The sequence below is a fragment of the Notamacropus eugenii genome, chromosome 5 (assembly GCF_028372415.1).
Source record: "Notamacropus eugenii isolate mMacEug1 chromosome 5, mMacEug1.pri_v2, whole genome shotgun sequence".
In the NCBI taxonomy this organism is placed as follows: Eukaryota; Metazoa; Chordata; class Mammalia; order Diprotodontia; family Macropodidae; genus Notamacropus; species Notamacropus eugenii.
Genome location: NC_092876.1, coordinates 173,107,811 through 173,120,344, shown reverse-complemented (window position 1 = coordinate 173,120,344; position 12,534 = coordinate 173,107,811). Strand labels below are relative to the sequence as shown.

Below are 12,534 nucleotides of genomic sequence, written 5' to 3'. Positions count from 1 at the left end.
TTTCCAGGATTTTATTCACCTTCTTAATTTCTTTCTTGTTTAATTTTTTGGTTAGATTATCTACTTCTGAGAGGGGAAAGTTGAGATCCCCCATTAGTATAGTATTACTGTCTGTTTCCTCCTGTAACTCATTCAACTTCTCCTTCAAAAATTTAGATACGATACCATTTGGTGCATATATGTTCAGTATTGATATTACTTCATTGTCTATGGTCCCTTGCAGCAAGGTATCATTTCCTTCCTCATCTCTTTTAATAATATTTTCTTTTGCATTTGCTCTGAGATCATGATTGCTACTCGTGCTTTCTTTGCTTCAGCTCAAGCATAATAGAGTCAGCTCTAGCCCCTTACCTTTACTGTCTGTATATCTTTCTGCTTCAAATGTTTTTCTTGTTATTATAATTTAAGACTTATGATGGAGTCAATAGGGGGAATGGAAACAAATGGATGACTAAAGCATTTATTAAGCATATATGTACAAATCACTGTACTAAGCACTGCAAATACAAATGGAAAAGTAAGACAGTTTCTACTTGCAAAAAGCTCACATTTTGAATGGGAGTGATAATATATGTAGAAGTTTTCAGCTACAAATCATGTGGAAAAGTCCCATGATCCTTAGGATGCAGTAGCAAAGCAGATATTAAAGTTTCTTCCTTCATGCCATTTCCACTGATAAAATGATATTAACCACTATTGACCCTAGGGATATTTGTTTCCGGGGAACTTAGAAATCTCTGAAGATCCCACCACCAGGGGTCATTGACAGTGTCTTTGCCATGTTGGAAGGATGTATTTTGAATATATCACAATAACTTGTTAGACACCCAGGACAAATCCAGACAAAAGACCTCATTACAGGAATTATTAGTAGATCTAGACTCAACTTGGTATATCCAGTAGTACATCTGAGAGTGTGAAAAAATGAAAACTATCTAGAAAATATATTGAAGATTCATTAATCCTGACTCTTATTCCGAGTGATTATAGATTTTACCAAAGACATGTTGATGTCCCAAAGGTATCATCTATCACAGATATGGGTAGTTGATCATTTCTCACAACTTGGGCACCTGATGTACTTTCTGAAATTACCACATTCCTAGCAGATGACATTGGATTTTTAAAAAGAAATGGTATTGAGAAAATATACCTCACTCTCTTATTTACAGAGGTGGAAATACTATGAATATAAATTACTTTATAAATACTGTCTTAAGCAGAGCTGAAAATCATATCAGGTCTTGTCCCTTCAGCTTTATATTACTGGAATTTTTATTGAACTGGTAATTTTTTTCACATAAACTGTCACTTAGGTATACTTTCCTTGTTTCATAGGTGTATAAGTGATATTTTCTTACCCCAAGTATATTCATTCCCATTAAGTATCATCACATTGTGAGTCATCTAGTTGACTCAGTGGATAGAGTGCTGAACCTGGAGTCAAGAAGACTCATCTTCTTGACTTCAGAACTGGCTTCAGACACTTATTCCTCCTCCCCCTTCTCCTCCTCCTCCTTTTTTTCTTTCTTCTTCTCCTCATCCTCCTTTTTCTCCTCTTCCTTCTTTTTCTCCTTCTCTTCCTTCTTCTATTTTTCCTCCTTTCTCTGCTCATCCTCTTCTTCCTTCATCTTCTTCTCCTCCTTCTACTTCTTTTCCTTCTCCTCCTCCTCCTTCTGCTTCTCATCTTCCTCTTCCTTCTTCTTCTCCTATTTTCCTTCCTCTTCCTCCTCCTCCTCTTTCTGTCCCTCTGTCCATGTGGGGAGTAATACTGTTGCATATGGGTGTTCTGTCCAAAGGAACATAATTTTTGATCACTTATACTTTTCAAGGTACCTTGGGATTTGAGAGCTAGAGTTTCCCCCGTATTTATTTATCATTCTTTTTCAAAAAGCTGGGACAACTAAACTCTTTGATTTTTGTAGTTTTCATTTATGATTTTTTGAAATATAGCTCTGAAAAAACAGGCTTTGAAAAAACCCATTGTGATTCAAACAGAGCTATTTGACTATGTCTTTAAACCCAAATAATTCTGTCTTTTATTTGATTGGTCAATAATAAGTCTCAGACCAAGCTTCTCTTGCTCATTTGGGTTTTGATGGCTCAGAGTAAATATAAAATAGCAACTGTTTCCTGTTCCAGTCAGAAATTATGAGGGTCTTCCATTCCCATATTGATTCTTTTGTGATGGCCCTATAAAGAAGGTATATGTCTATAATTATTAATTTTTTATTGGTCATTTTTTGGGTGTCACCAAAAATTATTGTCAGATATCCTCCCCACAAGCATTCAGTATCTCCACCCTTTCCTATATCTTGTTAATAGATTCCTTCAGTGCACTCAGAATCATGTTGCATAATAATATTTTCATAACACTTTAAAATTTGAAAGACACTTTACATACATTAGCTCATTTGATTCTCACAATTTCCCTGGGAGCTAAATACAATCATTATCCCAATTTTATAGATGAAGAAATTCAGCCTTACAGGTTAACTGGCCAGGGTTACACAGTTAATGAGTATCTGAGGATGGATTTGAATTCAGCTCTTCCTGATTTCAGGTACAGTGCTCCGCTTGCTGTACCACTTAACTGCTTCAGGCACATCCAGAATCTGGTGTAGATCCCTGCTATCCACTCCTGGGCTACTCCTTCCCTCCCTTCCCTTTTTGGTGCTCTTTCAACTTCCTATGCCACAAATTTGAAATTGTGATGTTGGGTCCAGATATGGAGGCCACGCTGTCATTGATGGAGAAAAGGGTTTATTATAGAAACATTTACAAATCATTTTTCTTGTTCAAGCCTTAAAAAACTTTCACAGCCATTTCCTTATATACAGCTCACTTCTGCCCCATCTCAAACTTTCCCTTACAACAAAGAAAAAGAGCTAAGAAAAATTTGATGACAAACAACCATATCTGAAAACATATGTATCACTTCCTCCATAATCCTCCACCTTTCAGCCAAGAGTGGGTTATGCATTTTATTCTCTGTTCTCAGGAATTTGTATACTTCATCGTATTCAATCTAAATTTAGCTGCCTTTTAGCATTATCGTCCTTTGCATTAGTGAATTATTTGTGTAGAATGTTCTCTTAGTTCTACTTCACTCATTACCACTTCACACAATTCATCACATTCCTCCAAATTCCTCACGACTGTGATGGCACAAAAATATAATAATGATACTTTACATCCATATGTCACAATTTGTTCAGTCATTCCTCAGTTGTTTCCAGTTTTGTTATCACAGAGAGCTACCAAAAATGTTTTGTTACCTATGATATTTTTCTGTCATTGCTCTTTGAGGTATATTCCCAATACTGATGTTACTGATGGCTCAAAGTGGGGGCAACTAGGTGGTACAGTAGATACAGTGCCAGTCCTAGAGTCAGGAAGACTGATCTTCCTGACTTCAAATCTGGCCTCAGACATTTGCTAGCTGTGTGACCCTGTGCAACTTACTTAACCCTTTGTCTCAGTTCCTCGTCTATAAAATGAGCTGGAGAAAGAAATGGCAAACTATTCCAGTACCTTTGCCATGAAAGCCTCCCAGTGAGATCATGAACAGTTGGACATGACTGAACGGCAACAGCAACAGAAGTTATAGGGCATGATACAGTTAATGACCTTTGTGATATATTCTTACATTGTTTTCTTAAACTGTTGGACTGATTTGTAACCCCACCAACAATATATTAATGCATCTGTTTTCCTATGGACCTCCCACATTGACTCTTTTTTTTCATTTTTGCCAATTTAATGGGTGAGAGGTAGACCTCCAAGGCATTTTATATTTCACATCTTCCTCTGACAAGAGGTAGCATGGTAAAATGGGGGGAAATGTTGGATCTAGAGTCAGAATATCTACTTATACCTTAAGTGACCTGAGGAAAGCCACTTAAACATTTTGAGGCTTGGTTGCCTCATGTATAAAATGAGAGGAATGTCTCTGTAAGGGTCTTATAGTTCTAAATAAAGGACCCTGCTATTACTAATAACTATTACAAATTATCATTGCTCATTTGCATTTCTTCCATTGAAAACAGTGCTAATATTGTTTGGCCACTTATCAGATGGTGAATGGTCCTTGGTCTCATTTACTTCTGCCATTTTCCTATATACCTTGGATATCAGACTTTAAAAATATATTTTCATTTACATCTTTTGTTTTTATACAGACCAAATTTCCTTTTTCCCTTCCACTTTCCTATTCCCATAGAACTTTTTCACATAATATTTTTTCAAGAAAAAGAGGAAGAGAAGATGGAGTAAAGTTAATAAATATTTTGGAAAAAAATTGACAATATTTGCAATGTTCTACATCTGTGGACTCCTCCCTTTTGTGAAGTAGTAAGAGGAAGATGTTGTTTCCTGTCATTTGTATGGAATCAAGTTTGTAATTTTGTGATCTTTGTAATTTTGTAACATTCAACTCCTGTTTTTGTGTGGCATTGTTCTTTCCCATTTATATTTCTATACTCATTATGTATATTATTTTCTTGATTCTGCTTTGCATCAGTTAATGAGGGATTAAGACTTTTACCTGTGGTATTTGGTCATCCTCTTCCCCCTAATTTGATGTTTTTTTCCTACATTTATTTTCTTATGAAGAATTAAATTTTTTTTTTGCCATCAAAATGATCTATTTTATCTTTCTCCATCTTGGTTAAGAATTCTGCCCCTAATCATGGATCTTTCAGATCTCTTCCATTTTTTATCTGTTCATTGTCGTACTTTCATCCTTAATTCCCATCAGGATCATTTGATGTAGATTAGTCACTCATGCCCTTTTGGAAACTTGTTTTTTCTTTTAATAATTTTCTCTTTTATGAGGCAATACTACTCACAATCATTCTCCATTTTCTTATGTAGATTTTACAAACAAGTTTATAGGCTACACTAGTGTTGTGTTTGGCTGCTATATCTCTCAACTTGGCAAGAAGAACACGTATTTGCTGGATGAGATAGCTCCTAGGCTCTTTAGGTCTCTTATTGCAGTGACTGATTTATATTGGTTTAGCTTCCTTAGAAAATCGAGAGTCTGTGTTTATGTATGTTGTTTTACTACTTACAGGTTGTGTTCCATGTTCTTTTATTGTTTTTATTCTTTTGACTAATTTTGTATTTTTTTCCTGCTAAAAATTAATTCCATATGTAGACAGTTGATTCCAAAATGATGCACATCCATAACTAGTCTTTTCTCATCTATGAAAAGTCTATTTTAGTCAATTTATTTGCATAATTCCAAATTGCTTTCCAAAATGGTTGTATTAATTCACAGCTCAACCAATATTGCTTTAATATGCCTAACTTTCCTCAACCCTTCCACGATTGATTATTCATATTTTTCAGTCTTCCTCTGGGCATTCTCATTTCTTACTCCTGAACTTTGATTCTTGGCCATTGTTTCACCATTCTATTCACAATCTAACCATTATCCTCCTCTTTACTACTTCCCCCCTGCAACCTTGAATGTTGCACCTGTATTCCCCAGCCCTCATAAGTGAGATTTTAATTTCTCTTTCTGGAAACTGGGCTACCATGCCATTTCCTTGATATCTCCATACCATGTTATCCCACCTTCTAGCTTTCCAGCTTCCTTTTATGTATTGTCCTTTCCCGTTGGAAATGCTCTTTGAGTGCAAGGATTAGATTGCTTGCTTGTTTTGTCTTCCCAGTGCCTAGCACAGTGCTGGGCCCAGGATAAGAGCTTAGTAAATTATTTGTTATCTATCTATCTATCTATCTATCTATCTATCTATCTATCTATCTATCTATGTATCTAATCTCTGTTTCTCCTCTTATCTATGAACTATTTCACTAACCTCCTCTGTACCCATTGAAGTCCCTTAGAGATAAAAGGCTTTTTGATCTAGATATGTGATTTCAGTGGTATAGAGCACAGGTGTCAAATTCACCACCCACAAAATTCCCAAGTGCTTCTGAAACCAGATCAAAATATAATTGGGAAAAGTTTAACATGATAAATAAAAATGTAATACAACACAGATAATGTTAATCTGTGATTTTCTAAGTTAATATACAACCTTTCAGGATCTATTACTATTTGAGTTTGACACCACTGGTATAGGGAACTTTTAAGGAGAAAATATCCTCTATAAATGTCAATCAGCAGCAATTCTGTTATTTTCAGTTTTGAGGAATTACCAGAAGGCAATGAGAAGTTAAATGACTTGCCCAGGATCACATAACCATTATGTTTCAGAGATGAAAGTTGAACCCAGGTACACTTGATTCTGTGGCCACCTCTCTTTCCATTATCCCATATTAAATTTGTTGAGTTCTTTATAATGGCATAGTATTGTCTCCCTAGAAATTTTCTATTCATATGCACTTTGCAACAGAAACTGGAACATAGGCTATAATTATGTTCATTCTGGCTTTATTTTTTGATTAACATTTATCATAAACTCTGCTATGGGAGATAACCAAGCATTCTATGTATCTAATTCTGTATTTGGATGCTACATAAGCTCAACTTTGCCAATTTCTTTATTTTCCTCTTTAAGGATAACGAGTGAGCCATCCTTCTATTTAGTTGCAGTTTTTTTTTTTTTTTGTCTTTCAGTTTCATTTGTGGTGAGCTTGTCAAGATCAGTAGCATTCACTTCTCCTAGCAAGTAGTATGTCCATTTGCTGGTTGTTGAGCAAGGATTTTATTGAGCAATTGTTAATGATTATCGAAGTAAATGTATGAAAAATGCATAATTATTAGTCCCCATTCCTACTTTTCTATCATCATTTCAGAAGTAGAAAGGAAGTTACAAAGGACTGTGGCTTTGGATATTTTTCTTTGTTTCATGAATTGTGATGGCCAGAGAATTCATCACTAGATGGCTGGTCTACTGGTGATGATCTTCTCTATAGTTAGCTAGGCTAATATTCAGAAAGCAGATATTTAATCAGACATGGGGTTCATTTTTCTATAGATTATCACACCATCATTTGAGGAGAATATGCATCACCAGAGAACATATGTGCAACATCTGTGGCCAGGGAACATGCCTCGAGGTTAGATCAGATCTATCATTATCCAAACTAACTGAAGAACTGAAAGCTAAAAATTAGAGAGTTCTTTCACAGTTCCAGGGAATTTTTCAGGAAGACTAATGACACAGGGGTTGCATAGACTAGTAAGTGAAGTAGACTGCTGACACCCAGTCCTAGGGAAAGGGGAGCTGGATCTCCTTGGCAGGGATCCACTACCACAGGGCTGAATTATCCTCCTTTCCTCCTATCCTAGGAGGTGACATTTTCTCCGATCATAGTGATTTCAGTTTTAATGTATGAGCCCACACCATCATCTGCATGGTTAGTGTGCGATCGATCTACAGCTTCTGTAATTAACAGCGAACTGAAAATGATTAGATTCTCACAGTTTCTGCACGTGCCTGAAGAGGAGGGCAGAGGTCCTTTCCATGCTCAGAAGTGAGTCTGCTGAGCTCAGCTGTAGTATAAGGAAACCCTGGAGACAATGCATAAGATCAAGCACTGGGGAATCCATCTGGGAGGAAAATATGAAGACAGTAGGAGAGTAAACTGGAGTCAAAAGTGAGGAGTTCTGAGAAGTAGGACTGGTGCAAAGGAATCACTGTACATGGTCAGAAACAAGGCAATTAAAATTGAGGGATGTGCTGGACAGCTCATTATATTTTCAGTGTGAGTATTTACTCCTCTGAAGTCAACAAATGCTACAACTTGGTTTATTGTTTTGTTGACTGTTTAGTCTTAAGAAAGTGGTGGAAAAATTGTTACTAATGAAGATTTAGCCTAAAGCATATGGTACATGCTTCTCCCTCCGACCCAGCTGTTAAACATTTACCAACACTATGAATTAGATACATGAAAAACAATCAGATAACAAGTCAGATAATATGAATATACAGCAATAAGGACATTTTTGATGCTTGGCTAAGGGGTCTGGTGGACCAGACCCCTTGATTTCTACAGGGCCATGGACCTTAAATAGTTGCTACATGATTCATATTATTTTATCCAAGTTAATCTTCTTATCCCAACATTCCATCATTGCTCAAAAGTTTTCTATGGTTCTTCATTGCCTAGAAAATAAAATATATAAATTCAATCTGGCATTCAAGGCTATGATCTATCCTCAACCTACCTCTTCCATCTTCTATCCCATTACTCCCCTATGTAAATTCTCTGGATTTTGCCCTCATTTTGAGGAAGAGCTCAGACCAGCCATCTTTCATTCCCTGGACATTCTCACCATACTCCAGTGCAGTATCCCTCTCTGCATCTGCATTCTGCTCTCTTTTATGTGTTGTAATACACCATTAGAATATTAGCTCCTTGAAGGCAGAAAGTTTCTTTTGCCTGTATTTTTATCCCCAGTGCTTAATACATAATAAGTGCTTAATAAGGACCTGCTGATTTATCTGTAAATCCATCACTCCAGCTAAATTGCTTTTTTCATGGTTCCCAAAACATTCCATGCCCAATGCCTCCCTCATACCTTTGAATAAGTTATTTTCTCTGCCTAGAATTCTCTTTCCTTCTTTAATTTATATCCTGCTTTTCTTTCAAGACCTAAATGAAATGTCAAATGTAATAGGTGGCTTTTTTGGCCAGGGTTTTGTGCAACTACTTCAGCACTCTTCATGATTTGAGGTTCCATGGATGTATTAATTTCTGCCTATAGGAGTTAAGATTAAGTGATGGACCAAGCCCGTACATTGCATTAAATTAAGTTATTGTTTTTTGTATACTGAAACTCACAACTACATTGGGTAGGATTCCTACCCTGAGGTAGCAGCTACCCCCAAAACTTATTTGATGTGTATCATCCTTAGTCTAACTATAAGAAATTGGCTACTGTATCTTCCCACCCAAATATAAGCCACCTATTTAAGATTGGTAAGAGAGTTGAAAGGTCAAGTTACCCAAAAAATAAATTAGGCCATGGGTCTCACCCCAATGCATTGGGTGCCTAGGAATGACTGAACATGAGCTTAGCCATTTGTACTCTGAACTATCAGTGCCCCACGAGACTCAGATAAGACAGAGATTGTCTAAGACTATGTAATAAGAAGTGGCAAAGTCAGGGTTGGAAGCAAGGTTTCTTGACTTCTAATCTTGGGCTCTTTTCTCTGAAACACACTAACATTGAGGATGTTATGTATGTCAGGATATGAAACAGTCACACATACATATATAAAATATATCTCCATATATGTATACATACATATATGTATATGTATGTGTATATATACACACATGTGTGTACGTACATATACATGTATACATATATAAATCTTCAGCTAACTGTACTTACCCAGCTCCAGAGCCCGTACTCCTACCATTTGTCTCCTCTGTGTCCATTCCCTATCCCAAATCAGCTCTGGAGCACAGACTGGCCCCAGCACCAGGGGGACTCATGAAAATTGAGCCCGTGGTATTCAAGTTATGTGAAGTTTACTGAGAAATAAATCAGACAGCATGCATGAAGGGATGACAAGGGGATTCAGTGGCGTTATCTTGTAAACACAGGGAAGGGGTTTTCTCTAAGTCCTCTGATCCTGAAGGGTCTGAATGGGTTAATAGAGTGGGAGAGAGGAGTTAATAGTATTGACTCTTTGAATAGAAGGGATAGATGAGAGGGTTAAGAGTGGAAGGGAGGAGACAGAATATTGGTGTGGGGGAAGTGGACGTGGAATTGGGTGAGGTTCCCAATTGGGCCCCATCACTCTGAAACAATTTGAGAAAAGGAAGGGTCATTACAGATATCCATTTTGCCGCAGCTGGTTATAATAACCAGCTTCTCGAAGATGTCCTCACTGTTCTTGCAGTTTGGCTCACAGCCTGTCTGGATCTGTTCATACTTCCTCTCTGGGGTACAAGAAAAATAGATACAGAGAGGTCCCTCCCTGTCTAGGCCATGGGCCTCACCCCAACGCGTTGTGTGCCTTGTTGTTTTCCTGGAAAGCACTGCGCACTTGAATCTTACCTATGCTTAGATTCCAGAGTGAGGCAATGTCTACTGAGAGTTCCTACTCAGACTCCAGCTAAGCTTCCTAGAGCTTCTCTAGCTCCCCACCATTGTTCTAAGATAACTCAAGGAAATGAAGTAAGGAAGGACCACAGTCTATACCAGAAGTAGCAGGACCTCGAACTGGTATTGCCACCACATGAATGATAGTCACTGCTCCATTGTGCCCCCCTAATAGACGCGGATATTTGCAAGCTTAATGCAAACCTTCAAAGTGAACTGAGGTCCTCAAGTCACCTGTGGAGGGTACAAGTCAATGGCTGAGAATGATCCCCAGGTCCCTTGGCTCCCCTGATGACCCCTTTGCCTTAATACATATTCCTCTATGACTGGGGCTTCCTCCATCTCTGCCAGGGCACAGACACTGTCCCTCTGTGGCTTCTCAGCCTCACAAGTGAGGAAGCTCAACCTTTGCCTTTCCATAATTAATCAGTTCCCTTTCAGGATGAACTGCACTCTGTGTTTTGATTGAGGCTGCCTTGGATCCTCAGAAGGGAAGAGTGAGGGAATATGGAATGCAGCAGTACCCCACTGGGTCTTTCTATTCCTTCAAGGACAATCCTGCCCCTCCCTACCCTTCTCCCTACTCTTCCATTACCACCAGATACCACTTACCTTTGCTAAAGAGAAAAAATATTGTCTGGATCACGCAGGACTCACCTTCTTTTAGGGTGCACATCTGCTCAGCCTCCTCACACTTCCCATCTTTGTAAAATAAGCATTGTTTACATTGAATGACTCCAGCTGTAAGACTAAGGTGAGAGTAGGAGTATGGGGGAGTGGGGAGGATAATGGGATGGGGAGTGGACAGTGGGCAGAAATGAGTTATCAGAATATTTAAGGGAGATGGAATTCATTCCTTTTTTCATTTCTCTCTATAGTTTATCTATCTCATTCCGTAGAACTTTGTATCAATAACCATAGCATGGGGGCAGGAGGACCAGGCTGGTACATTAAGTGTATTCATACCAACCACACCTAGTCCAGTTCTCTCACTTTATAAGAGAGAAAATTGATGCCTAGGGAGATCAAGTGTCTTTTTTTTACCCCCTCCCCCCCAAGAGAGGGCTGGTACTAGAAGTCAGGTCTCCTCACTCCTAGTCCAGGACACTTTCCAGTATACCAGGCTATCTTTGGAATTCTTCCAGTCCCAGGGACTACACAGCAGCATCCCATAACCAAACAATGAACTGGACTGGTAAGATTGGAAGTTGCAATTAGGGTGGCAAGTTGAAGACCATTCAGATCGGTTGGTCTGGACTCTCTTGCTTTCAACTCTAATAATAATCATAATACCTAGTATTTGTGGAGTGCTTTAGAGTTGCAAAGCTCCTATACATTACCTCATTTTTAAAAAAAACTGCATACCCCCAATGCTGAGTCCTGGCAAAGGAATTCCATTGAACTTTCTCTCATTCCTTTGACGTGATTCCCCCGGAATGAACTCCTCTTCGCTGAACTATCACAGCTCTCCAGATTCTTCTCATACTCAGCACATTCTACTTTGTGGTCTAATTACTTATTTACCTGGCATCTTCCCTAGTAGAATATAAGTAAGGGCAGGGCGGGGGTAAGAAGTCCCTGAATGGGACTTGTATATTCCTTTTGAGGTCTAGTCTAGTATCTTTTGTGTAGTTTTAACTGATCAATAAATCTGTGAAATTAAAAAATGGACAAATGGGAAGACAGGAAGTCAGAGGATACAAGAGGAACTAAAGTTCAGTACTCAAGAAGAACCTGATCAAGGGAAGAGAACTAGGACGTAACAGGAGGTGGCACCCTGTATAGCACCTCTGACCTGATGTCTCATGGTTAGGCTTAGAGAAAAGTGGGGGAGAATCAGGGGAAAGAGGGCTCGTCCCAAGACTTACCCACTGAGAGGCAAAGAAGAGAGAGATCAAACAGGAGCAGCTTGTCCATCTTCACGCCTCACTGGTTCTAGACAGTGGACTCAATGCAGGTCAAGAAGAAACTTAATTTGGACAGATACTGATACAGCAGTTGCTGCAAACCTACCTTCTAGGAACTCATTTTATAATACCCTGGGTTGTGGGCATTGACCAATTAGAACAAAGGGAGGGGAATGGAAAGGGATGAGACAATCTAACTTACCTTCCTCACTTGGTTCCCCTTTATCCATCCTCCAATACCGTGGACCTACTTTGCCATTTTCCTTTTCCAGGCTACTCACTCTCAAAACTTGAGGGTATTTCAGTTACAAAATGGACCAAAAAACAAGACCCATTCTGTCAATCAATAAATGTTAAATGACCACCTACTTTGTTTCCAGGGCAAGGAGGTGGCACCAGCCCTGGAGTCAGGAGGACTTAAGTTCAAATCCAGCCTCAGATACTCAGCTTTGTGACCCTGGGCAAGCCACTTAACCTTGTTTGCCTCGGTTCCTCATCTGTAAAAATGGGCTGGAGAAGGAAATGGCAAACCACTCCAGCATTTTTGCCAAGAAAACCCCAAATGGGGTCACAGAGTCACATAACTGAAAT

At 38.6% G+C, this 12,534-nt stretch overlaps 1 protein-coding gene across 1 annotated transcript; it reads right to left on the bottom strand.

Annotated features, from left to right (window-relative positions):
- Positions 1 to 9,727: 9,727 nt before the first annotated feature.
- PATE2 (prostate and testis expressed 2) lies at positions 9,728 to 12,000 on the bottom strand. Its single transcript, XM_072616962.1, has 3 exons — positions 11,905 to 12,000; positions 10,649 to 10,777; positions 9,728 to 9,873 (listed from the first exon to the last, which is right to left on the bottom strand). Exons 1-3 carry the CDS (start codon positions 11,951 to 11,953, stop codon positions 9,728 to 9,730), a joined length of 324 nt encoding a protein of 107 aa, XP_072473063.1. The 5' UTR covers positions 11,954 to 12,000.
- Positions 12,001 to 12,534: the final 534 nt, after the last annotated feature.

Bases quoted from the DNA above. Each gene is read 5' to 3' on its own strand.
- PATE2 (XM_072616962.1), bottom strand. From the start codon at position 11,953: ATGGACAAGCTGCTCCTGTTTGATCTCTCTCTTCTTTGCCTCTCAGTG. The intron at 10,778-11,904 runs GTAAGTCTTGGG...TTAGTCTTACAG, and splicing joins TCTTCTTTGCCTCTCAGTGG to CTGGAGTCATTCAATGTAAA. The intron at 9,874-10,648 runs GTAAGTGGTATC...CTTGTACCCCAG, and splicing joins ATTTTTTCTCTTTAGCAAAG to AGAGGAAGTATGAACAGATC.